This window comes from Procambarus clarkii, chromosome 39 (assembly GCF_040958095.1).
Source record: "Procambarus clarkii isolate CNS0578487 chromosome 39, FALCON_Pclarkii_2.0, whole genome shotgun sequence".
Taxonomy (NCBI): Eukaryota; Metazoa; Arthropoda; class Malacostraca; order Decapoda; family Cambaridae; genus Procambarus; species Procambarus clarkii.
Genome location: NC_091188.1, coordinates 3,084,604 through 3,108,655, shown reverse-complemented (window position 1 = coordinate 3,108,655; position 24,052 = coordinate 3,084,604). Strand labels below are relative to the sequence as shown.

The following is a 24,052-nucleotide window of genomic DNA, read 5'->3' as shown; positions in this document are numbered from 1 at the left end:
ATCAAGTTTAAACAGCACGAGAGGAATGCAAATAAGAGGAGCGTGCGTCTATCAGCTCCCTAGCAAGTATGGGACAAGACCTTAAGGGCCTTAGAACACTCAACTCGGGGTAAAATTTTGACCAAGACATACGAGTGTCAAGGATTAACTTCAAAAGTTAATCTTTGGAAGCTTTGAAGCTTGTTGGAAGATAGGGAGATTGCCACTTAGGCCAAAAGAATGGAGTTGGGACATAATATGTGCCTTCCTTTGAACCAGCCCGTACCCCATCCCCTTCCAAATATGGATACGCATCCAATCTCAGTTTGCCATCCATACCTGACACGATGGCAAACCTCGTGTCTGGCATTGACAGGTGCTGGCCGAGCCCACCACCTGGCAATGTTTTACAGCTCACCAAACCAGTAAAATTGGAGGTGTTTATTTTATTTCCACTTTTACCTTACATTTTGCAACCGAATTAAGCATTCTGAATGTAACAAATATTTGTTGGAATTTTTTAATATTTTCCACATGGGTTGACATAAGTGTGTATTGATACAGTAGTTGCACTTTACGAGCTAGAAACGTATAGAATAAGTAGGGGGATGACTGACATGTATATATGAATGAAAGGGCTCAACAAAGGGAGGCTATAAATAGGATTCGAAATATATCAGCTCAAGTTAGAACATGAAACAATGAATTTAAATTTAATGTTTTGATACAGAAAAGAAATAGCAAAAAGAAAACAGCTGCAGATCTGTGGAACAAACTACCAAGTAACACCATAGATACAATCTCAATAAAAAAGTTTCAAGCATCAGTTTGATAATGACACAAGTGGGAGTGGTTTGATATAAATAGGAGCATAAACCAATAAATGATTACTAATAGTTATAAACAACTTACAGAACTTGCTGTTTAATTAAGAAAGCAGTTACCTGATACATGGAAAATTGACTGAATAAGTAAGCCTCACTTTGGTGAACATAGTTCATGAAGTATTTGATGCCATTACATCAAAGCTCTGAGAAAAATTTGCATAAAGCAAAGCACAGAATATAGGATATAAAAATAGACATGAACAAGACTACAAAAAGTTCAAATTTTATTTCATTTATCCATAAAAGTTGTGGTCCATTAGATACAGCTATAGTATTATGCCAATCATTATTCTTATACAACATATGTTGAATGAGTTTAATGTACTTTTAGATTTGTTACATAATGCATTAGTTTTAAGCTGAGTTTTTTTTTTTTGGAGAGGGGGGGGGGGAGAAATCTTTCAAGTCAAACTAACCAAGGATTAGATACTTTTAGGTACTCTATAACAAGGTAATGAAGAGTTATATATGTTAAGCAGTGTCAAAAACCTAAAAATTGATATTGATATACAGTATGACAAAACACTTCACATCAGTAGAAAAACACTCAAGATATTTATATATTCAAAACACCTAAGCAAAAATAAATTGTGTATGAGAAAATGTAATTCCTCAAATAAGCAGATTCTAAATACATCTACTGTATCCTGGTATATTTACTTTAAGGAGAATTTTCACACAGGTTGAAATAAGATCAATCATATATATATGTTTATTATGAAAATATGAAAACATAATTTAAGTTGTGAAGTAGCATGAAGAAATTCAACCCCTTTTTGAAGTTATAAATACTGATAGAAATACTGTACTGAACAAATGTAAAAGTAAATCATGAATTGCAGTTAAAAAAAAACTTTTACATATGTATATTCATAGCATAAAACTTTACATAACGTAATGATCAATGAAGGAAACAGAACACAAAAAAACTGTGCCCCTAAAGACTATGTGATATACTACTATTTAAACAGAGCTAAATTAAGTTAATATTATGCCTTATAGAGTATATCATAATGTCCTGGGCGGTATAGCAGATGAATAATTGGTTCCTTATCCTCTGGAAAATCGTGAGATACAACAGCAGCTCCCTCTCCCCGGTCTAAGTACATCACTCTGACACCAACGCCCACAGCTGCTGTCAGTGCTACAATGTGAAGATGGTCACATTCACGATACATTGGTTCCACTTCCTGAAAGCAAACACTCATTTACTATTATTAATTCTGATCAATACAATACTTTATAACAATGTAAAAACTTAAAACTAATGGAATTTACATTATATACCTGTACACAACCTAAAATTCCTGTACACAAAGATGCCTGGAATATCAACTGACGTGGAATGCCCAACTAGGTGCACTTTCTCAACTATAATGTTTTTTTAATTTAAAATACGTAAGTAAATTGTGTTGAATAGTTTCCTTATTCCTTATTATAATAACTTTTGCCTAACTGTTAAAGCTTAATGAGGATCTTAACTGATGACAAAGATTGAAATGGGAAATGATTCAGGACTGTACTGTTTGTAATTTCAAAATCAAATGAGCTCACTTAATTTAGGTATGAAACAATTGTGTAAGAGTTATCCATTTACGTAATTATTTAACCATTATGCATCATACAAAAAAAAATCAAAATTAGTTTTCAACATCCTTGAAACCTTAATGCTGACAAAGATTACCAAATGTAGCATCTATTTCAAAATTACCTGTTTACAGAACTCTTCAACTGTTCTGCCGCCCTCAATGAAAAAGCTAAAAAACTCAGCATTTTTTTGAAGATGTGCTGAGATAAGAAGTCGCAGATACACAACCAGGTAGTCAGAGGTTCCAGCATCATTACAGACAGCTTCTACACGACCCACACTGCCACTGCCTTCCAAATCACTCACAACCTCCATAAACTGACAGAAAAATATTGAAGAAAGAGATTTAACAATTACTGTACAGTATAATCACTGCCAATGTGCAATATGATTAATATTTAATACTTAAATAATTTAAACTACAGAAACTTTCTTATACTTAATTAAAAGTACACTGGGTATTTCTGTTAAATAGTAAAAGAAAACACATTCCTTACTTGCAGGCAGGAATCCAGAGTCAAATTAAAGCTCAAAATAATGTACAGTACTATAAATCAACTGACTTGTTAACTTGGCCTACTTTCATTAAATACTTTTGTTACAGACTGAAATCTCATTAAAGGCAAATTGCCTACTCTTCAGTGACCAGAAAATCTCTCTCAATCCATAATTGGGTCTGGAGTCACAACCCCAGTGAGACATGAAGTTATCTCCATCTCATTTAGCTAGACATTTTGTGAAAACATTTAGCCGATTTCTGCATAGATACTATTTTCTTGGAAAAAAGCACATAATAAAAAACTATGCAAATTAAACTTAAAAAGTATATGGGGAAAAAAATAGCAGTTTTAGAATACAGTAATAGAATGCCATTTTCTGGCCTTCTCTGAGCTATTAACATTTGTATTACAGGGCCACTATGCTAGACTCATGTGATAATCTTGACCACCTAGAAACAAGGACAATCGTTTTTTTCCCTCTACAGGCAGGGAAAAACATGTGGGGATCACTGAGTTACTCACTACCAAGGTAAGCCCAAAACACCCTTTGAGAAATATTTGATCACCAAACTACCCCACCAAGCAAAAGTATTATGTTAAAAAAATCTTGATACCCAGCATCCCTCATGGCAACCAGGTGGCACCCTGGGCAACACTGCGCTCTAGTGAGGTGATCATCTCACTCCCTCACAAACAAGGAAAAGAATGTAAAGGCAGGAATTGGGAACTAATGAGCTGCCACCCAGAAAGTTGCATTTTAATACACTTAATGCTCTATTTCTGGGCTGCCCCCACAGTAGCTACCCTGAGCTTACTCCAATGGCACCTTGGTAGAGGTAAAACAATTTCCAGTTAGTGGCAGCTTCTATTCTTATCAAACTAAACTCATTCATTTACATGTCTAGCCTACATTTGAAACAATCAAGTGATTCCACATTTAGGGTATTATGATACCCAATAATCTGTTCCACAAATCAACAACCGTTTCCATACCAGAATTTACCCAGGTCTTTCCTAACTCTTATGCTTATTCAATTTATATCCACTGTTTTGTGTTCATTACATTATCCCCCCCTCTTATCACTGGATACCAAAGCAAGACACTACATTTATTAAAACACTTACCATATCATGAAAATCTTCAGTAGTAAATTTAGGAAAACCCATCTCAAAGAGTTCTTCTTTGCTTCCTTCAAGATATTTCTTGAACCTGGAAATTTAAAGCCAAAATCATGTAAGGTAATTGAAGAGAAGCATGAATCAATCAAAATATAATGCATCATTTATACTGTAATTGCACATAGCCTTATAGAACGATAAACAGATGGGTGAAACGATAAAGGCTTTATTCATAAAACATTTTAACATTCACAGTTGCTTTCAAATTACCATATAATCATTAGAAGCACAATATTTATGAAAGCTTATAATTTCACCATATTTACCAATTCATCCACCACACTCATATGTATTTCCACTCAAACACTTGCCAGTGTTATCTCTGGCTTATCTACACAATGGTGCACATTTCTGTAAATAAAGTCTTAAAACACTATCCCATTCAACATTTATAATCCTATTTCTTCATTCTTTTGCCTGACAACTTTCCTTCAAATTTCAATTCCACATTTGAATTTAGAGTCATATATCTGTACATGTTTGTTTAAAACACCAGCAATTAGGCTACCCTACAAATACAGATCACTCACTATTAAACAAGAGATGATTAAATGCAGATCATTTCCAAGAAAGGTAAAATGTTACCTCATTTAGAGGAATGAGGCACATGTATGAACAGACAAGCAGTTTGTTAGACAACACAGTTGATTACAGGACTCCCAATGAACAGGCATCACAGTCAAGAACAAGTTGCATAAGGTGCCTGGAAGCAAGGGAAGAGCCAGCTTGTAGAGGAACAAGCTGGCCCTCAGAAAAGGTATCCTTCATGGGCAGGGAAAATGCACACCAACTAGCAAAAAAAGATAATTCTGACCCACAATCTGAGTAAAATACAAAGCTAAGGCACATGTGATGTGGGTGGCATAAAATGCAATCATGAAGGAAAAATAAAAAAGTAATGGCTCCCAGTAAAACTAATGTTCCAGGAATAGGCAACACAGCTTAGCTTAAGGATGAAGCTGAGAATGGGCTTTGTGAGAGCTTTCATGTACCTGGAAGTGTGATCAGGTGAGTGAGGATGCGAGCTAAGCGTGGGGACCTTGGGACCAACCATTACCATGAGTGATGCTCATGGTGGTGGTTGTGATGCTCATGGCAGTGGCAAAGGTGGTGGTGATGGAAGAGTTGGTGTCGATAGCAGGTGTGGTGGTGGTGGTCATAATGATGGTGGTCGTGATGGTGATATTTAAGATTAAGTGCTTAAGATAACTTAAATCTGTCAGAAGAAACAAACCAAAATAACAAACAGGACAAAACCATAAAGTATCTCTACTGAAGGTCATACCCACAAATCATACTCACCTAGTTAACTCATCCCTGTGGTGGATACAGTATTCTAGGTAAGCAAATATAAAACCTCTGAGAAAACAATTGCCATCTGGTCTGGTACGACGTACATTTGAAAATTTGGGTAGTAGAGTTCTAACCTGTTGGGGGGGGAAGATAAACACACAATTTTAATAACATGTTTTTTCTTTTATAATAATGTCATGTTCAAACTGCAGCTAATGAGCCCACCAATGATAAAATTATGCACATCAAATTTTACTATCACTAGGGAGTCCATAAATTATTTTAATTAGACCCAGATAGGATCTGTAGGTGTAATATATCTGCAAAAGTCACATGTTTGGAGGGAGTGCTTTCCTTTCCTTCAGACTACTTGCCGAGATACTAGCCAAACTATTACAATACTGTACATTACTGTATATTATTTGTTTTCCATGATGCTACATGTTTATTGACAATTATATCAAGAATAGATAAATTATGTTTTAATGGATTTAATACCTATAGAGTACAATGAAACTTTATTTTACTACAGTACCTGTATATTACTTTTCTTTTGCTCCCCACCCCATTAAGGTGGTAATAAGATAATGATAGTGCATGTGCATTAAAGACTTCATCTTTCATTATCTTATTAGTTATTTCATTAGTTTCATCCATTATTGTAATAATGAATGAAACTAACTACATAAACAAAATAATCCTAAATTCATTTGGGTAACTAATTTAATAAGTGTAAATATTTATAATACTGTATTAATTTTCTTGTATACCTGCTAACAACAAAAAATGTATAAACAGTATAATAAACAAACAGCTCACCTTGCTAAAGTATATTGGATCATTTGAATATTCCTTTTCTAGAGAACCGAGGCCATCAAGTGGCCCTACCATTGAAGTGTTGGCTTTAATCTGTAGACAGAGACAATACAGTACATATAATATACAGCATACTATAAAAGATGATTCTGAACTATAATAATGAACAGTAAATATGAACTTGTTATACAGTACAGCATACAGTATATTATTACATCATATATCAAATGTACCCCAATGAAATCAGAGTCATACAAGCTTTCAAATATATAGATGAGTGGGAGGGGGTGGAGGTGATGTAAGTGTCCTAGCTTATTATCATTTGCAGGGAGAGTTGTAGCTGTCAAGTCCAGTTATTGGCACTATAGTCTGCTATTACTGTTTACCATCCTTCAATTCTTTATCATACCTGTTTTTATAGTTGTAGGAGGAGTTTGCTTCTACCATTTATTCCATTCAATTATTACAAGTTTTTACTGCATACATGGTAAATAAATACAGTATACTGTGTTATACAGTATTTTCTTATATCTCTGTAGTTGAAACAGGTTGTTCTTGTGTGTACATGTGAGAAAGAGTAAATGAGTGAGAAATTGAGGGAACTTTGGCATTAACACAAAATACTTTACCTCCTCAGCAATTTGTTTTTCCTGTGCCATGATGAGTTCATCTTGATTAACATCTGAAAATTAAATCTTTTCGTCATATACAGATATATAAACATTCTTATTTTAGTATCTTTTCCCCTTAACATTTATGCTACGTAAGAGTAAATTAATTTCAGAAGCATGCTCTCAATATTGAAAGTGAAAGATATTCTTTCCGATAAGCTCGAACAACCATCAGTTCTGACTTTTATGTAAAGTATATTACAATAACACAGTTTATGTCCCTGGGTTGTTAGTGTTATTTTCTAATTGCTTATGTCGACAAAATATAGAAAATGGCTATAATTCTCTTCACACTCTGTTTTGATCTGTGTCCTAAACAGCTTAGGTATGCCGCCTTGAAGGTTAATTGAAGGCTGCCGACTCCTTATTTAGTCACTACATGTATAATACAGAACTAGTCACCACAAGCATCATACAGAACTTGCCATTACATGCATCATACAGAACCAGCCACATGTATGTACAGACCTAACCACTACATGCATCATACATCATAGGACGCTGGTAGTTGAGTGAACAGCACATGGGACTTGTAATCTTGTGGCCTGGGTCTGATTCCCAGCACCTGTGAGGAACAATGGGCAAAGTTTCTTTCACCCTGATGCCCCTGTTACCTAGCAGTAAATAGGTACAGTACGTTGGAGTTAGACATCTGTTACGGGCTGCTTCCTGGATGTGTGTGTGTGTGTGTGAAACAAAAGTTAGTAACAGTTCATTGATTGACAGCTGAGAGGCGGGCTGAAAGAGCAGAGCTCAACCCCCGCAAGCAGAACTAGGTGAATACTGACCAAGTCATTACATGCATCATACTGACCTAGCCACTACATGCATCATACAGAACTAACCATTACATACATCATACAGACCTAACCACTGCATACATCATACAGAACTAATCACTACATGCATTTTACAGACCAAATCATACAGATATGAATCATACACTACATGGCAATATACAGAACTACTCACTACATGGTATTATTCAGAAGTAGTCCCTATATGACATTATACAGAACTAGTCACTACAATGCAACATACAAAACTAGCCACTACATGCATCATACATAACTAGCTACTTTGTGCATCATACAGAACTAGTCACTATTCAAATTCTGATTCCAAAGAATGTGTGTACAAGAGAACATAGGAGTAATGAACAATTGTGGGGACAGCAGTTACACAAACTAATGAAGCCACTATTACGCAAAGCATTTTGGGCAATCATACAATATTGCATCATGCAGAACTAGTTACTATATATCACCATACAGAACTATCCACCACTATATATGCACCATGCAGAACTAGTCACTATATAAATCAAACAGAACTCAAACGTTTGCAAGAGCCCCATCAGCGCTCCAGACGGCGGCTTGGGAAAGGCCCCCATTAAACTTCACCGACCGTCTTGCCTTGGGTTATACCATCTTAGTGCCTGCCGTCGGTAATAACGTAACATGACTGATATCTTACTAGGATCGTATTCGCAAGGTTTAGTGGGCCTCTCTTCACTCTGATGATTCTCCATTTCACACCAATCTCCGACACCAGCTCGACCTGGTAGTTTGTTTACCATAGAGACCCTCCTACCCCTCCCAACCCTCCACCGCCTTCGTTACTGCACCAAATTTAAGAAATATTATATATGGCATTGTGTGTGTTTAGTTTTAATTCAGCAAAAATGTATGAAAATGTTATATTATACTGAATATGACGTTAAAGAAATCACAATATATACATATATATACAGTATATACATTTAAAAAATTTGTATTTATGTATGTTAATTTTTTATTATCAAAATCAATATCAAAATGTTTATTTAGGTAAGGTACATACATAAAAGAGATTTTACAAAGAGTGATGGATTTATAGTTAGGGCTAGTACATACAATGCCTAAAGCCACTATTACGCAAAGCGTTTCGGGCTTACTAATCTTACTAATCTAACTTACTAATTAACATACTAATGGGGTGAGAATAGCTTGAGCTACCTCATCCCTTTGTGTGTATTTTACCTCAATAAACTTATTTCAATTTCAATTTCAATTAACATACTAATCTTATAATTTATACAGAACGAGATGCCTATGGATTACAGAGAAGTTAAATCTTCAGAATAAAAAAGTCATAAAATACAGTTCATATTTTTCAAAGAGACTTGAACAATTTCATGTGGCCTAATGTTGCCTATTCACTCTATCTATCATATGGAAGGGAAGGCACCAATGTTATCTTGTCTAGAATTTATTATCTTGTCTTTATGATTTACAAAGTTAAGATCCCATTATCAACTTTTAATTTGAAAACTATTAATCCTTAAATTATTAAAATATGTTTCATTAATTTTTAAAACATTATTTTATTAAGTATGAATGCCTATTATCTGTCAAATTCTACTTCGAGGACCTTCTCGAACAACAAATTCCCGAGGTACGATAATTATAAAGCCAGTTGAGCTCGGTACAGGGTTGCCAGATTGGGCTACAAGTAGCGAATTGGGCTACTTTTGAGAGCCCCGCGCTCCCAAATTTTTAATTTCGCTACTTGCTACTTTTGGGGCTAATTTAAAAGCAAGTTAGGCTAATTTGGGCTATTAATGCTATGCATTAATAGCCCAAATTCGGGGTTCCTTTTTTGTATATAGTTCAGTTGTTTGCTTTGGCTCCATAGTTGGTTTCTAGGGCAAGTGGAGGGTTTTAGGTAGCGCTTAGAAGATTTTTGTTTGGTCGAGCTAGGAATGGAGTTTGGTTGTGCTTTGGGACTGTTTAGCTTGGTGGGGGTTGGATGAGATGTATACTGGCTAGGCTTACGGTTGCACAACTGGTCGGGGTCTGGTTACACAACTGGTCCAGCTTCGGTTACACAACTGGTCGGGCTCCGGTTAAATAACTGGTCAGGCTCCGGTTAAATATAACTGGTCGGGCTCCGGGGGTGTCACTTGGGCTTTGGGTTGTGCATGGTCAGCCTTTAGATCGTTCATGGTTGTGCTTCAGCGGTTGTTTGTGTACTAGTGCTCCAGGTTTGTTTGCTAAGGCTCTGTTTATATGTGTGCTAGAAATCCGTATTTTTTATATAGTTCAATTGTTTGCTATCGGTCAATAGTTGGTGTCTAGGGCAAGTGGAGTGTTTTAGGTAGAGATAAGGAGATTTTTGTTTGGTCGAGCTAGGAATGGAGTTTGGTTGTGCTCTGGGACTGTTTAGCTTTGTGGGGGTTGGATGAGATGTATATTGCTAGGCTTACGGTTACACAACTGGTCGGGGTCCGGTTACACAACTGGTCGAGCTTCAGTTACACAACTGGTCGGGCTCCGGTTACATAACTGGTCGGGCTCCGGGGGTGTCACTTGGGCTTCGGGTTGTGCATGGTCGGGCTTTGGTTCATGCATGGTTGTGATCCAGAGGTTGTTTGGTTCGTTCATGCTAGGCTTGCAATTACACAACTGGTCGGGGTCCAGTTACACAACTGGTCGAGCTTCGGTTACACAACTGGTCGGGCTCCGGTTACATAACTGGTCGGGCTCCGGGGGTGTCGCTTGGGCTTCGGGTTGTGCATGGTCGGGCTTTGGTTCATGCATTGTTGTGATCCAGAAGTTGTTTGGTTCGTTCATGCTAGGCTTGCAATTACACAACTGGTCGGGGTCCGGTTACACAACTGGTCAGGCTCCGGTTACACAACTGGTCGGGCTCCGGTTAAATAACTGGTCGGGCTCCGGGGGTGTCACTTGGGCTTTGGGTTGTGCATGGTCGGGCTTCGGTTCGTGCATGGTTGTGTTCCAGAGGTTGTTTGGTTTGTTCATGCTAGGCTTGCGGTTAGACAACTAGTCGGGCTCCGGTTACACAACTTGTCGGGTTCCGATTACATAACTCCAGGGGTGTGACTTGTTGGGCTTTTGGTTGTGCTCTGGTTCGTATATGGTTGTGCTCCGGTTCGTACATGGTTGTGCTCCAGTGGTTGTTTGTGTACTATGGCTCCAGGTTTGTTTGCTAGGGCTCTATGTTTATATGTTTGCTAGAAATTCGGGGTTCCTTTTTTTGTATATAGTTCAGTTGTTTGCTTTGGCTCCATAGTTGGTTTCTAGGGCAAGTGGAGGGTTTTAGGTAGCGCTAAGAAGATTTTTGTTTGGTCGAGCTAGGAATGTAGTTTGGTTGTGCTTTGGGACTGTTTAGCTGGGTGGGGGTTGGATGAGATGTATACTTGCTAGGCTTACAGTTGCACAACTGGTCGGGGTCTGGTTACACAACTGGTTCAGCTTCGGTTACACAACTGGTCGGGCTCCGGTTAAATAACTGGTCAGGCTCCGGTTAAATATAACTGGTCGGGCTCCGGTTAAATAACTGGTCGGGCTCCGGGGGTGTCACTTGGGCTTTGGGTTGTGCATGGTCAGCCTTCAGATCGTTCATGGTTGTGCTTCAGCGGTTGTTTGTGTACTAGTGCTCCAGGTTTGTTTGCTAAGGCTCTGTTTATATGTGTGCTAGAAATCCGTAGTTTTTATATAGTTCAATTGTTTGCTATCAGTCAATAGTTGGTGTCTAGGGCAAGTGGAGTGTTTTAGGTAGAGATAAGGAGATTTTTGTTTGGTCGAGCTAGGAATGGAGTTTGGTTGTGCTCTGGGACTGTTTAGCTTTGTGGGGGTTGGATGAGATGTATACTTGCTAAGCTTACGGTTGTACAACTGGTCGGGGTCCGGTTACACAACTGGTCGAGCTTCGGTTACACAACTGGTCGGGCTCCGGTTACATAACTGGTCGGGCTCCGGGGGTGTCACTTGGGCTTTGGGTTGTGCATGGTTGTGCTCCGGTTCATACATGGTTGTGCTCCTGTGGTTGTGTACTAGTGTTCCAGGTTTGTTTGCTAGAAATTTGGGTTTCTTTTTTTATATAGCTCAATTGTTTGCTGTGGCTCCATAGCTGGTTTCTAGGGCAAGTGGAGGGTTTTAGGTAGTGCTAAGAAGAATTTTGTTTGGTCGAGCTAGGAATGGAGTTTGGTTGTGCTTTGTGACTGTTTAGCTTGGTGGGGGTTGGATGAGATGTATACTTGCTAAGCTTACGGTTGTACAACTGGTCGAGGTGTGGTTACACAACTGGTCGAGGTGTGGTTACACAACTGGTCGGGCTCCGGTTACAAAACTGGTCGGGCTTCGGGGGTATTTGAAATACTTGATATTATAATACTTGATTGGGGTATACTTGAAATTTTAAAATAAAGTTAGATATATATACACACATACTAAAAGAATAGCGGGTGGTAGGAGAAGAAAATATCAGTGTTCAGTGAGGATCCACAAGGTCTTCTCTGGGTACTCTTTATTTTCTTCTCGGAGGCTATGGGTCCCTACACTTGCACCAAAGGTGGTACCTCTTTTAGGTTAAAATAAATAAATAAATATATATATATATATATATATATATATATATATATATATATATATATATATGCGAACAAGCCTGAATGGCTTGTATATATATATATATATATATATATATATATATATATATATATATATATATATATATATATATATATATATATATATATATATAATAATAATAATAATGTGTGTGTGTGTGTGCAGAAATAATATTAATAAAACAATTAAAATCGTGTAGTGTACTCTATATATCAAAATATATTACTTTGAAACCCGTATCAGTCACTAAACAAAAAATTGGCCTACTCTTATTACAAATTCGCTACTTTTAGACCGTAAGCTCGCTACTTTCAGCAATTTGGATCTGGCAACCCTTGGCTAGGTACACCGCGCAACTTGAACTGGCCATATATAAGAGCTCAGCGCTTGCTAAATAAATAATCCACGGGAGACATCTCCCGTCACGCAGGGTGCAGTCGCACCTCCACAGATCTCCAGTATCAGCTCTTGATACTGGTAATGGCTCAAAAGGGCCACCACTTACGGGCTATTCATGCCCGTGCCACCTTTTGGGTGGCTTAATCTTTATCAATCAATCAATCTAAATCATCTTTACGAGCTCACCATAGCCCGTGCTACATGGACATTTCGTTCTTAGTAGCTAAATCTAAAACAACAACATGCTAAATAATATATGTAAATAATTGATGTATCCGCTACAATTCCTGATTGCACTCAACTCCTCAAGACATAACTAACATGCTTGTTTCTGAAACAAGGCACTGATGCAATAAAATAATCAACGATGGAATCAGTCTTGTCTCAAGTAGTCATTGGAAATTATGTACTATGATAAATTTAAGCCAAAAAAATCTCAATTGTTTACTTAGCTATAGGTAGTGCATGCATATAATATTAAACTTTCTGCAGCTATCAACTGAATAGCTAGAGGGAATAAATAAATAAAAAATAATTAAACAAATCAATTAATTAAATAACTAACTAATTAAATATTTTACAGGTATAAATGTTATCTACGACAGTAGTGGAGGAAGACGACGATCATCTCCCACCATCTGGGTGTTCCTGCGGGGGTTGTTGTTTTGGTCTGGTTGGGGGGGGTGTCAGGGGGATAGTAGTAGTCCTCCACACCGCCGTCCACCCCGGCACCATCACCACCACTGTTGTTGGCCGGCGTCACCTGCATCTCTATCCTCCTCCATCCACCCCATACCACACTCCTCCTCGCACTTGTGCCTCTCACGACGCAGCTGCCATCTTAAATATATAAGATGTCGATGAAGATGGGTCCCACCGCCGTTAAGAGGCAAAGTAAATCTGAATTTAAGGACAAGGAGAAACCCGCCCAGATCAGGAGTAGCAATATAATTGCAGCTAAAGGTAAGGCATGAGGCGTCTATAAGTAGCAGGATTTAACCAGTGAGTAGTTCCACTGTAGATTGTATACGGTTTTATGTATTAAATATTTTTCGTCAACTGTATTGATTTAAAAATATTTTTTTAATGCATAAGGGCGGCATGAGTCATTGCTTTACTGTGATGTTTTACTGTAGAGGTTTTATTTGTTGGTGTGTGGGGTTGTGAGATTATACACACGGGAGGTCCAGAATGCCCGTTTGCTAATTGTCAAGACCGTATACATATTTTACAATACATTATTAGGTTATGATGTGTTGTAAGTGCAGGTTACCTTGAGGTTAATAGGCGTTTCTTAAAATCTACTGGTAAACTGTCTAGGGTGTGTAGTGACGTGTGTGTGTGTGTGTAAATACTGAGAGTGACACTTCACTGAGCACTCTGGTTATCATAGCCAGTACATGCTAAGTGTTCTCATAGTAGAATGACAAATTTGCCAGTCTCCGTGGTGTGTATGGTAAGACACTCGCCTGGCGTTCGGCGAGCGCTTTGTCATGGGTTCGTATCCTGGCCGGGGAGGATTTACTGAGAGCAAATCCTTAACTGTAGCCTCTGTTTAACCCAACAGTAAAATGGGTACTTGGTTGCAAAAACGATTCTTCGCGGCGGGGATAATATTCCAGGGACCTGCCCAAAACGCTACGCGTACTAGTGGCTGTACAAGAATGTAACAACTCTTGTATATATCTCAAAAAAAAAAAAAAAAAAAAATATGCACTCCTGGGTGTTCTCGACTCTACTGACGCTCTGTTGTGGGGTCGACACCGGCACTGCCAGCTGCCCCCATCTAGTTTATTGTATATTGTATTTCCAAGTTGTCAGGAGGATACATGTGAATCCTCAAATTATTATTTTACAGTATTTTGTGTTGGCTTGTGTTCAGTGAAGCTGTTGCATGTTAGGACTAGAATGACAAATTGTGCAATCTCCGTGGTGCAGTGGTAAAGCGCCACGGCACTCTCCTGGCACTTCGCAAGCGCTTTGACCTGGATCCGTATCCAAGTCGGGGAGAATTGACTGGGTGCCAATCCTTAACGATAGCCTCTGTTCACGAAACAGTGAATGGGTACCTGGTAGCTAAACAATTTGGTAGGTTGTATTCTGGGGAAAAATTAGGATCGAGGGCCTGCCCGAAACGCTATGCATTCTAGTGGCTTTACAAAAACTCTATTGTCTTGTAAATTGTTTAAAAATATATATAATTTTACTCAATGGCTAACATTTGAAAGATTCAAAACCCTGAAGTAGATAATGTGTGATAGAAGAGCCCCCTAGACATGGATTCATAAACTGTCATTGTGTCACAGTGGACCTTAAAGCCCTATATGTATTTTCATAGAATTAAATATAAAAAGGTTTAATTTACTCCAAGCTAACTGAATGAAGCAGTGTCTTGTAAGTGTTTAGCATAATTTTTATAAACTTTATAATGAACATTACCTTGTATTCATTACTATCATAATCATTCTCAAACACTTACAGCTGTAGCTGATGCTATCAAGACCTCCCTTGGGCCAAGAGGCATGGACAAGATGATTCAAGATGGAAAGGGTGAAGTTACTATTACAAATGATGGTGCAACTATTTTAAACCAGATGAAAGTTCTTCATCCAGCTGCCAAGATGCTTGTTGAGCTCTCTCAAGCACAAGATGCTGAAGCTGGAGATGGTACTACCAGTGTTGTCATCCTGGCAGGTAACAGCGAATGTTATACAGTATTAGATTTTTTTCATATTTTGTAACCAACTCATAGTATTTAAATTAGTTAAAATAAGAAGAAATAACCAAACAACATTAGTTCAGCACTAATGTGTATACAGTATAGTGAAATATATTTATTTATTTATATTTTCAAATGTCTCAGGTTCCATGTTGGAAACATCCCAGAAGCTTCTAACAAAAGGGTTCCATCCAGCAACGATTTCAGACTCGCTATTACACTTTTCTAGTAAGGCTGTTGAGGTTTTGGAATCCATGGCTATCCCTGTGGATCTAACTGATAGGTCATCACTCCTGAAGAGTGCAAACACATCCTTGAATTCAAAGGTAAAATAAAAATGCCAGTCGGTTAATTGTTTATTCATTTAGTAGTGTGTATTGCTTGCAATTTTTTGTAGTAATAAATGTTTATCAATATAACAGGTGTAATAATACAAAACTGTGGTTCACCATCTTTAATATGAACTTGTTTTAACGAACCAGTCGGAGGCAAAGCAGATTAGTTGCATTGAGAATTTCTTCAATCGGTCAGGCCCCTGACAAATAATATTTTATTTGTGGGGGGGGGGAAGACTACAACCACTGTGATGCATATACACTGTTCTTAGTTACCTTACACAAGAGAGTAGTGTAGTGTAACTTTAGTAATCCTATTGCAGAATTAGGCAAGTATAAACCCACCTTAACCAACCCTTGCCTATATAAAAAAAATTATTATACAACATAATCTTTATTTTGTCTATCAGATGCAATAATGCAATCGTCAGAAAAAAGTTTGGAGTCAAAATATTAACCCACATTGTGCAGTTATTTATATACAGTAGAATTATTAAATTTTATGCAAAATGTAGGAAGATTAAAATATGTGAATATGTACCTTATTGCTGGGTGAAGGAGCTGTGTTTTTGGAGGTTTGAAGATCTTTTTTTTATTCCTTTCCTTAGTACGTCCATATTTTAAACCAGTATACAAGCTATGCTTAAAACATACTTAGTTCTGTTTATATATGCATTACATTTTTTTTTTTAATAATCACATCAAAGTTCTTTCAGGCCAATTTTATTTTATGAATATTATGAAGCAGCATATGAATGCAGTACTGAAGTGAATATTGTTATTAATGTTTAAATATTTATTATAACTTTATCATAGGTTGTACATGAACACTCGGGCATGCTGGCCCCCATGGCAGTGGATGCTGTCCTGAAGATAGTGAACCCTACTCAAGATACAAATGTAGATCTTAAAGACATACGTATCATCAAAAAGCTTGGTGAAACTGTTGAAGATTCACAATTAGTGGATGGTATTGTATTCACACAGAAGACACAGGGCTATGGTGGACCAAACAAGGTGGAAAAAGTCAAGATTGGGCTAATTCAGTTTTGTATTTCTCCACCAAAAACTGATGTAAGTAGAAAAGATCTCGTACAAAACACACTTCTTGCATTGTTTTTGTATTACTGTATTTGCAAAATTATAGAGTATGAAAGCAGGATAAATCTGTAGTTTACTTAATGTAGCCTAGCTTGTAAATTGCTTAATAAATGCAAGTCTTCATGATTGAGGAAAGATGCACAGGATTTGTAAGTGATTGCATAAATGCTTAATAAATCCTGGCTGAGAAATAAATGGTTGTGACTGGGCATAGAGCTCAGTTTTGGGTACCCATAATCACTGTTAGACAAGTACACTGCCTGCTCTGTGGCTGCCTTACACCACCTGCCCTTGCCCTACACCACCATACTAGTAGTGTGTTCTACTTGGCTGTGTGATCCTGTCCCTGGTCATGAAGGATCTTGCTCTAGGGAGCAGGCAAAGGATTATGATGAAAAGCGTCTTAAAGCTTTGTTTTTGATGAATGATTGTTTTGTAACTTTTTAATATAATAGCATTTGTCACGTGTGTACACAATTCGACACTAAACAAAAAAAAGGTCTGCATGTACAATTGCCTATATGCACCAATACTGGCACCTATAACTGTATATGACATGCATCACAAAGCATTCACTGTCTAATGCTTAATTGTCTTGTACAGTAATATTGTTCTCAAGTCCCTGAATATTTGCAGATGGATAACACTGTTGTTATTCGTGATTATGCTGCCATGGATCGTGTCTTACGTGAGGAACGCCAGTATATTCTCAATATTACAAAGAAAATTAAGGCTGCGGGGTGTAACGTTCTTCTTATTCAGAAATCCATCCTTAGGTATGATATTCATTAACAAATACATATTAAATGTTTAGTGCCTATGTTATTAAGATCTTTAATATTTGGTCGAATTATGCATTTAAATTTTGTTTTATCTGTTGACCAAATATTGTGAATAAGTTCAACAGATGGTCACACATATATATATGAACAGAGAGGTACTTTATCATATATTGTAGCATGATTTTTATATTAAAATTTCTTCATGTCTTGAACAATTTTATAAGCATTTTTTCATCCATGCATAATATAAAGGCAATTTTGAAATGAGTCACATAATGCTGAACCCCCCGAGCTGTGAAAAGAAACGTTGGTTGACTGGTGGTCAGCAAATGACAATAATGACATTATCTCAGGGTTTAACATACAATGATAACCGAGTGTTATAGGTTACAACATACAGTATCTGGTTAATTTTTTATTTTAAAGTAATAAATTTTGGTGAATTTCTTGTTGTTAATTGTAAATAATTTTCTTTTTACTAGGGATGCTGTGAGTGATTTGGCCCTTCATCTTCTGGCTAAGCAGAAAATTATGGTTGTGAAGGATATTGAACGTGAAGATATTGAATTTGTATGTAAAACGCTTGGATGCCGACCTGTTGCTTCCTTGGATCATTTTACTCCAGAATCCATGGGTACAGCTGAACTGGCAGAAGAAATTCAAACTGGTAATAGCAAATTTGTCAAAGTTACAGGAGTGCAGAACCCAGGACGAACTGTGTCAATACTGCTTAGGGGTAGCAATAAGCAGGTGAGAGCATTTTAATTTTTAAAGAGTGCCAAGAGATTTAATATTAGTGATGAATTGTATTAATATTCCTGCTGTTGGGTGACAGGAAGTCTCTTTTAAGGATTACGAAGGCATTCATAACATTGATAGACCATTAAGATCCAAAGTAGGGTGTTAATACAATATAAAGTGCAGATTTGAAGAATGATGTGGTAAAAAAATCATCTGGTTGTAGCGTATAGCTCAATAGTGTGCTAAGATTTCATCACCACACACCAGAATTACTTAGTAGTTCATTATGGTTTATACAAAAAATATATAGATTATAAAATATGTATATATGGTGTAATAACAACAAAAGCAGTTTCATTGATCGAAGAATATGTCACTAGATATCAGCACCATATCTTTTTACCATAGCGATATTCCACATATTTAACTATACAAATCCCTCAAATTACACACTATTGAATAATAATACTGCCAAAAAAAAACTAGATATAAACCCATTCAAAGACATTGAAATAATTATGTAAATGTATTTGCGGTAGCCACTGCCACACTTAGTCGCCAGGTGCTAGGCTAGTCTTGGATCATGGTTGTGTGTGTGTAAACTTAAAACAGACCATTATAGTGGTTCATTGTGGTGCACAAAAATGTAGGTAATTATATATAGCATGTATATAGTGTAATAACACTGATTAATCTAACCATATAGCCATTGATTCTATATTGTATATCCTGTTACTCACCAATAGTTGGATAAGTAGGTATATATATTTTTATTAGTTAATTGTATAGCCTTCAAAGTTGGATTAATTTGATTTCATCACTGGTACAATACTCCAAGCAAATCTCAGTCAAAGCCATGCAGTGATGCACTGGTGTAAAAATACATCAGAGATAGTTAAAGTAGCTGCAGTACAGTATAGTGAGAAACTAGATGTAATGTCTTGAATAATCCTTTTGACATTCTCTCACCTTATGAATGTATGTAATATGAATACATTCTCATGTTTATTCCCAACATTTCAGGTCTTAGAGGAAGCAGACAGATCCCTTCATGATGCACTCTGTGTGATTCGCTGCTTGGTTAAAAAGAGGTTCTTGATTCCTGGTGGAGGAGCACCAGAAGCAGAGTTATCAGTCAAGTTAACACAGTATGCTCATACACTTAAAGGCATGGATGCCTACTGCTTCAGGTAAGCATTTTACAGCTAAGGTTACCTAGTTATAGGTTTGGAAAATAACGAATCTGTTGCAATCACAGGCATCATTAAAGCTGGAGAAGGTTCAAAGTTATACCTCCAGACTGGTCCTTGAGTTGAGAGGTACAAGTTACAGTACCATAGGAGTTTTAACCTCATGTCACTGGAAAAGAAGAAACAGGGTAGACAAGATCTGTGGAATAGATAGAATTGGCTACTTAGCATGAGTTGTACGTGAACAAAGGGACATAGATGAAAGCAAAGTGCTGAAATAAGCCACAGAGACAGTAGAAAGAATTTTTAGTATCAGGATAGTAAATAAATGGAACATGCCAAGAAGTGAAATGTGGGCAAACTCCATTCACAGCTTTAAATATAGATATGATAGGTAATAGTCATTAGAATTCAACAGTTGGTTACAGGTCGAGTGGAGAGATCCAAGGAGCTTTACCCCCGTAAGTACAGCATACTGCAGAGCATTAGACCAAGTGGTGGAAAAGTTATGAATATTGAATAAATTAGAATTAAAAAACTTTATTTTTTCCCCAGGGATATTCCCAGGGAATTTCTTTCACTACGTATGTCATCATACTGCCATTTTTTCTTCTGTCTTCTAGGTTTGGCATTTTAAATGCCTCTACTTTAGTGTTTTTGTTTGTCAGGTTATGGAGCCATTTAGTGGCTGCCTTTGTAACTTCTGTGTTGTATTTTTCTGAGATACCTTTGTAGATACTGTACTATACATGTGATGCATATTATAATTTGTTAGGTATGTCAGGAACAATTTGTGTTGCTAATTTGGAAATGAGCCAGAGTACCATAGGTCCCATTTACTATGCCTATGATGTGGTCCTCTGGTGACAGTTTGCTCTCCAGAACCATCTATGAATCTTAAAATTGTGGGTCATATATACTGTACTGTGTTCTGGTTTCACTTATTTAGCACTCCATCACTTGACATTGGCTATATACTCCATGTACATTTAGGGTATTCTGAAGGGCATGAATGTTTATTACTAGGCTTAAATCTTAATGTCCCTGTAATTTGTAAATGTTTTATTAATAAATTTATATTTTTGCAAATACCTAGTGCACAGAATACACATTTTCCTGGAATAATAATGCATTGTACAATGAGTAAATGTTTTGCTTGCCTTTGCATTGTGTATTTTTATCATGATGTAAAGGGAAAAGTTTTTTTTTTAGAATATGCAAGAAAACAAATTTAGTGCAAAGTATATTTTGCTAGTGATAAATAATTTTTATTTCAGGGCCTTTGCTGAATCTCTGGAGGTAATCCCAGGTATATTGGCTGAAAATGCTGGTCTTAGTCCCATCTCAACAGTGACCGAGCTGCGTAACAGACATGCCCGTGGGGAAACTCATGCTGGCATAAATGTCCGCAAGGTAGGGAAATTCTTAAAAAAAATGCTAGAGATTAGCAATCATTTAGAATAAGTTTCCTGTATGGTTAAATTTAAAGTACTGTATAGTAATGCAGCTGTAAGGTTATATTTTGTTTGATGTCGATGGGTAAGGTTGAACAAAATTATACAAGAGAATAAAAACTGGAGTGTGGTTATATATTGCATAGAGGCAAAATTAAAAGTGGAATGAGTCTTGGAAATAAATGACCGAGTCAATCAAATCCCTACCTAGAAAAATATAGAAATATGTGAACAGAAAACTGCATGAAATTTTCTAAATTCCTCTCATTGCATATGGCTGTGATGAAGGTGTGGTGAGAATGTGAAATTTCTATAAGCAGTAGAAAAGCATAGTAAGAATTCAAGTCTTCAAAAGATGTTGTGCCAATTTTGATGACTCAGGTTTGAAGATGTATTAAAATGGTTTAAGCATGCTCTGAAGGAATAGATGATAGATTGGTAGCGAGTGATTTTTAAGGTAGGAAGGCCAGGGTTATGAGGAGTTGACTTGAAGAGTGAGTGAGAGAGAGAGAAAACAAATGTGTGAGAACAACATACTGGATGTCTGCAGTTTGAGGGAGCATAACAACTTGCTGCTGTTATGAAAATGCTTGTTTATTTGCGGTGCTCTATATCGGGGTTTTGTAATTGTATAGTCAGTATGTACAGAGAATGGCAGTTATTTTATTACATCAGACTTAATATATTGCTACCCTTTTCTCCTCCCCCCCAAATGGTACTTCCTTAAATCGATGAAAGTAGGAATTGGAATTGATAGTCATATTATTTCTGCATTATTTGTCAAAATTAACTTCACATAAAGTACTGTACTTTTCTGATCTCTGGAAAATATTGAAGAGTTTGGTCAAAAGATCATTATTTAAGAATAGTCTTCTGACCAAGCTCTCCAGTGTTTTCTAAAGTTCAGACAATTTATATTTCACTTTAATCTTTCTTGTCAAAGCTTCACTATATCTTCAGAATGCCTTATCACATTGACTTAAAAACATGTACTTATGATGATAAAAGAACTGATCCTCGGTGATTGGGTAAGTCCTGACTCCATCTCTTGCCAACAGCCTACCAATGCCCATACAGTACATGTGCTCTCTCCTCCTATGCTCATATCGTACAATACATATGCCATGTTGGCATTTTGTCTTTAGGAATATTTTTTTTAATACAGTATGTGTTATTGGTGGGGATTGTATTAATGAATATACAATTTCTGGTATTGAGAGGTCATAAATATGGGTCATGGGATTCCTTGATCAGCTATGGTCAGAAACTTATCCTGTATCTGTATTTTCTTATTAGGGAAGCATCAGCAACATCATTGAAGAAAATGTACTGCAGCCCCTTTTGGTTTCTACCTCTGCCATCACACTTGCTGCAGAGTGTGTACGCTCTATTCTCAAGATTGATGATATTGTGAGTAATTATGTTATCTACCGACTGTTTCATTAGGAATTTTAGGAGCATGAGTTTTGGTGTCAAATGTTTTGCCTGATATATACCCTAAAATTTTCCTTTCCTCTTGGAAACATGCCCAGGATGGAATTCTAACTAATTGCAAGTAATAGTTCAATAATCACACACACACACAATCACACTAACGTGATGCATCAAATGAATAAATCCACAAGGGCAGTGACGAGGATGTTACCCTTGTAACCCTGGCATAGCTCAGTCGATTAAGGCAGTATCTGGGATGCACCCAGACGCAGGTTCGAATCCTCGTCACTGCCCTTGTGGATTAGTTCAATATTGTTTTGCTCTTTTTAGAATTTGAATACAGTATATGTATATTTAATTAATTACCACTTTACTTTTCAGGTGAATGTGATCCGCTAGAACCTTTAGAAAAAATGTCGTGAGGGTTTTGAAGTGTCAAACTTTTGACACAGCTTACTTTGTTTGGTCAAGAATATTCATTACTTTGCTTATAATTAATTATTAATAAAGTAAGTGAATGAATGTGTGTGTTTTCCATACCCTTTATTAGCAACTGAAAACAATTGTGACTGATAGTTGTCATCTGGCTTTGCCTCTTGTCTAAATATAAGACACTACCTCTTTGGGTTGTTCACTCTAGTCTGTTGTGGGTCAAATCCCAATAATTAACTAAAGTGAATTTAAAGCTTTAAACACCTGTGAATTATTCTAACATTACACAGGTTCATTTTTTATTTAAGAAATAAAGATATGTTTAAAAATAAATATATGTACTATTTTAATGGAAATATTCTTGTTAGGTAACACACTAACAGCTGGAACCAAAAATGACCCTTTAAGAGCCTAATGCAGGCCTCTAACATTTTCTTTAGTAGTATGTTACCATGTAGTGGTAGTAAACAATTAAACTACTACACTGACAAGAAAATACAATAAACCACTTAGAGATGAACACAATTAAGTTAATTTGATGGGAACTTATAAAGGAAGAGGGCACTGAATTTAGGAGACTTACTCCGAGTAACTTTCAATTTGCCATTGTTGTATCAAAGTGGCAAATTGGAGAACAATGTTTGCCAGATAAACATTTAACCACACTGCATAATATTAAATACTTTTATTTTTGACATGCCAATGTAGTAAATATTTAGATGCAGTATATTCAAGGTGAAGTTATTGATTAGTTTATTTTTCTAACTAATAATTAAGAGTATTGCCTTACCCCCTTGGCATAATCTAATCACTGAAATCAACTGCCATTTTCACTAATTTGCATATTTGATGTAAAAGTTGTAATTTAAAACAACAAATATGTGCAATTACTATGAATTATGCTCAAATATAACACCAGTCATATTTGTTACATTTGAAGTTTGAGATTACTACTGTTTATATAAAAAATATGCAAATTTACTGTTAGTTAGTATTTACTGTTAGTACCAGTACAATAATGAAAATAGATATATGGGCAGGTCAGGATAGGTGTCAAAGAAAACAGTGTCTGGTGTCAACATCGACGAACATTTCACAATGTTTAAGACATTAATTCAACGCTATATGGCACGAATCT

General features: G+C 36.6%; 2 protein-coding genes across 3 annotated transcripts; one reads left to right on the top strand and one right to left on the bottom strand.

The window, feature by feature from the left end:
- Positions 1-1,077: 1,077 nt before the first annotated feature.
- On the bottom strand, positions 1,078-8,546 carry LOC123760341 (ubiquitin thioesterase OTUB1). Of its 2 annotated transcripts, none has more exons than XM_045745951.2 (7): positions 8,390-8,546; positions 6,872-6,924; positions 6,246-6,335; positions 5,436-5,560; positions 4,080-4,164; positions 2,578-2,772; positions 1,078-2,056 (listed from the first exon to the last, which is right to left on the bottom strand). In XM_045745951.2, exons 1-7 carry the CDS (start codon positions 8,490-8,492, stop codon positions 1,856-1,858), a joined length of 852 nt encoding a protein of 283 aa, XP_045601907.1. In that variant the 5' UTR covers positions 8,493-8,546; the 3' UTR covers positions 1,078-1,855. The 2 variants fall into 2 exon arrangements, with proteins under 2 accessions (XP_045601907.1, XP_045601908.1); XM_045745952.2 differs by lacking the exon at positions 8,390-8,546 and adding an exon at positions 8,212-8,229 and having other exon boundaries at positions 1,718-2,056.
- Positions 8,547-13,398: 4,852 nt separating this feature from the next.
- CCT4 (chaperonin containing TCP1 subunit 4) lies at positions 13,399-23,004 on the top strand. The gene is made up of 10 exons (XM_045745950.2): positions 13,399-13,689; positions 15,208-15,420; positions 15,590-15,771; positions 16,597-16,854; positions 17,518-17,657; positions 18,146-18,413; positions 19,428-19,594; positions 20,872-21,007; positions 22,345-22,458; positions 22,864-23,004. The coding sequence occupies exons 1-10, from the start codon at positions 13,581-13,583 to the stop codon at positions 22,879-22,881; spliced, it is 1,605 nt and encodes a 534-aa protein (XP_045601906.1). The 5' UTR covers positions 13,399-13,580; the 3' UTR covers positions 22,882-23,004.
- Positions 23,005-24,052: the final 1,048 nt, after the last annotated feature.

Excerpts from the sequence above, each read along its gene's own strand:
- LOC123760341 (XM_045745951.2), bottom strand. The coding sequence starts at position 8,492 with ATGGTAAACAAACTACCAGGTCGAGCTGGTGTCGGAGATTGGTGTGAA. Across the intron at positions 6,336-6,871 it reads AAAAACAAATTGCTGAGGAG|ATTAAAGCCAACACTTCAAT; the intron begins GTAAAGTATTTT and ends CTCTGTCTACAG. Across the intron at positions 5,561-6,245 it reads ATCCAATATACTTTAGCAAG|GTTAGAACTCTACTACCCAA; the intron begins GTGAGCTGTTTG and ends CCCCCCCAACAG.
- CCT4 (XM_045745950.2), top strand. The coding sequence starts at position 13,581 with ATGTCGATGAAGATGGGTCCCACCGCCGTTAAGAGGCAAAGTAAATCT. Across the intron at positions 13,690-15,207 it reads CAATATAATTGCAGCTAAAG|CTGTAGCTGATGCTATCAAG; the intron begins GTAAGGCATGAG and ends AAACACTTACAG. Across the intron at positions 16,855-17,517 it reads TTTCTCCACCAAAAACTGAT|ATGGATAACACTGTTGTTAT; the intron begins GTAAGTAGAAAA and ends GAATATTTGCAG.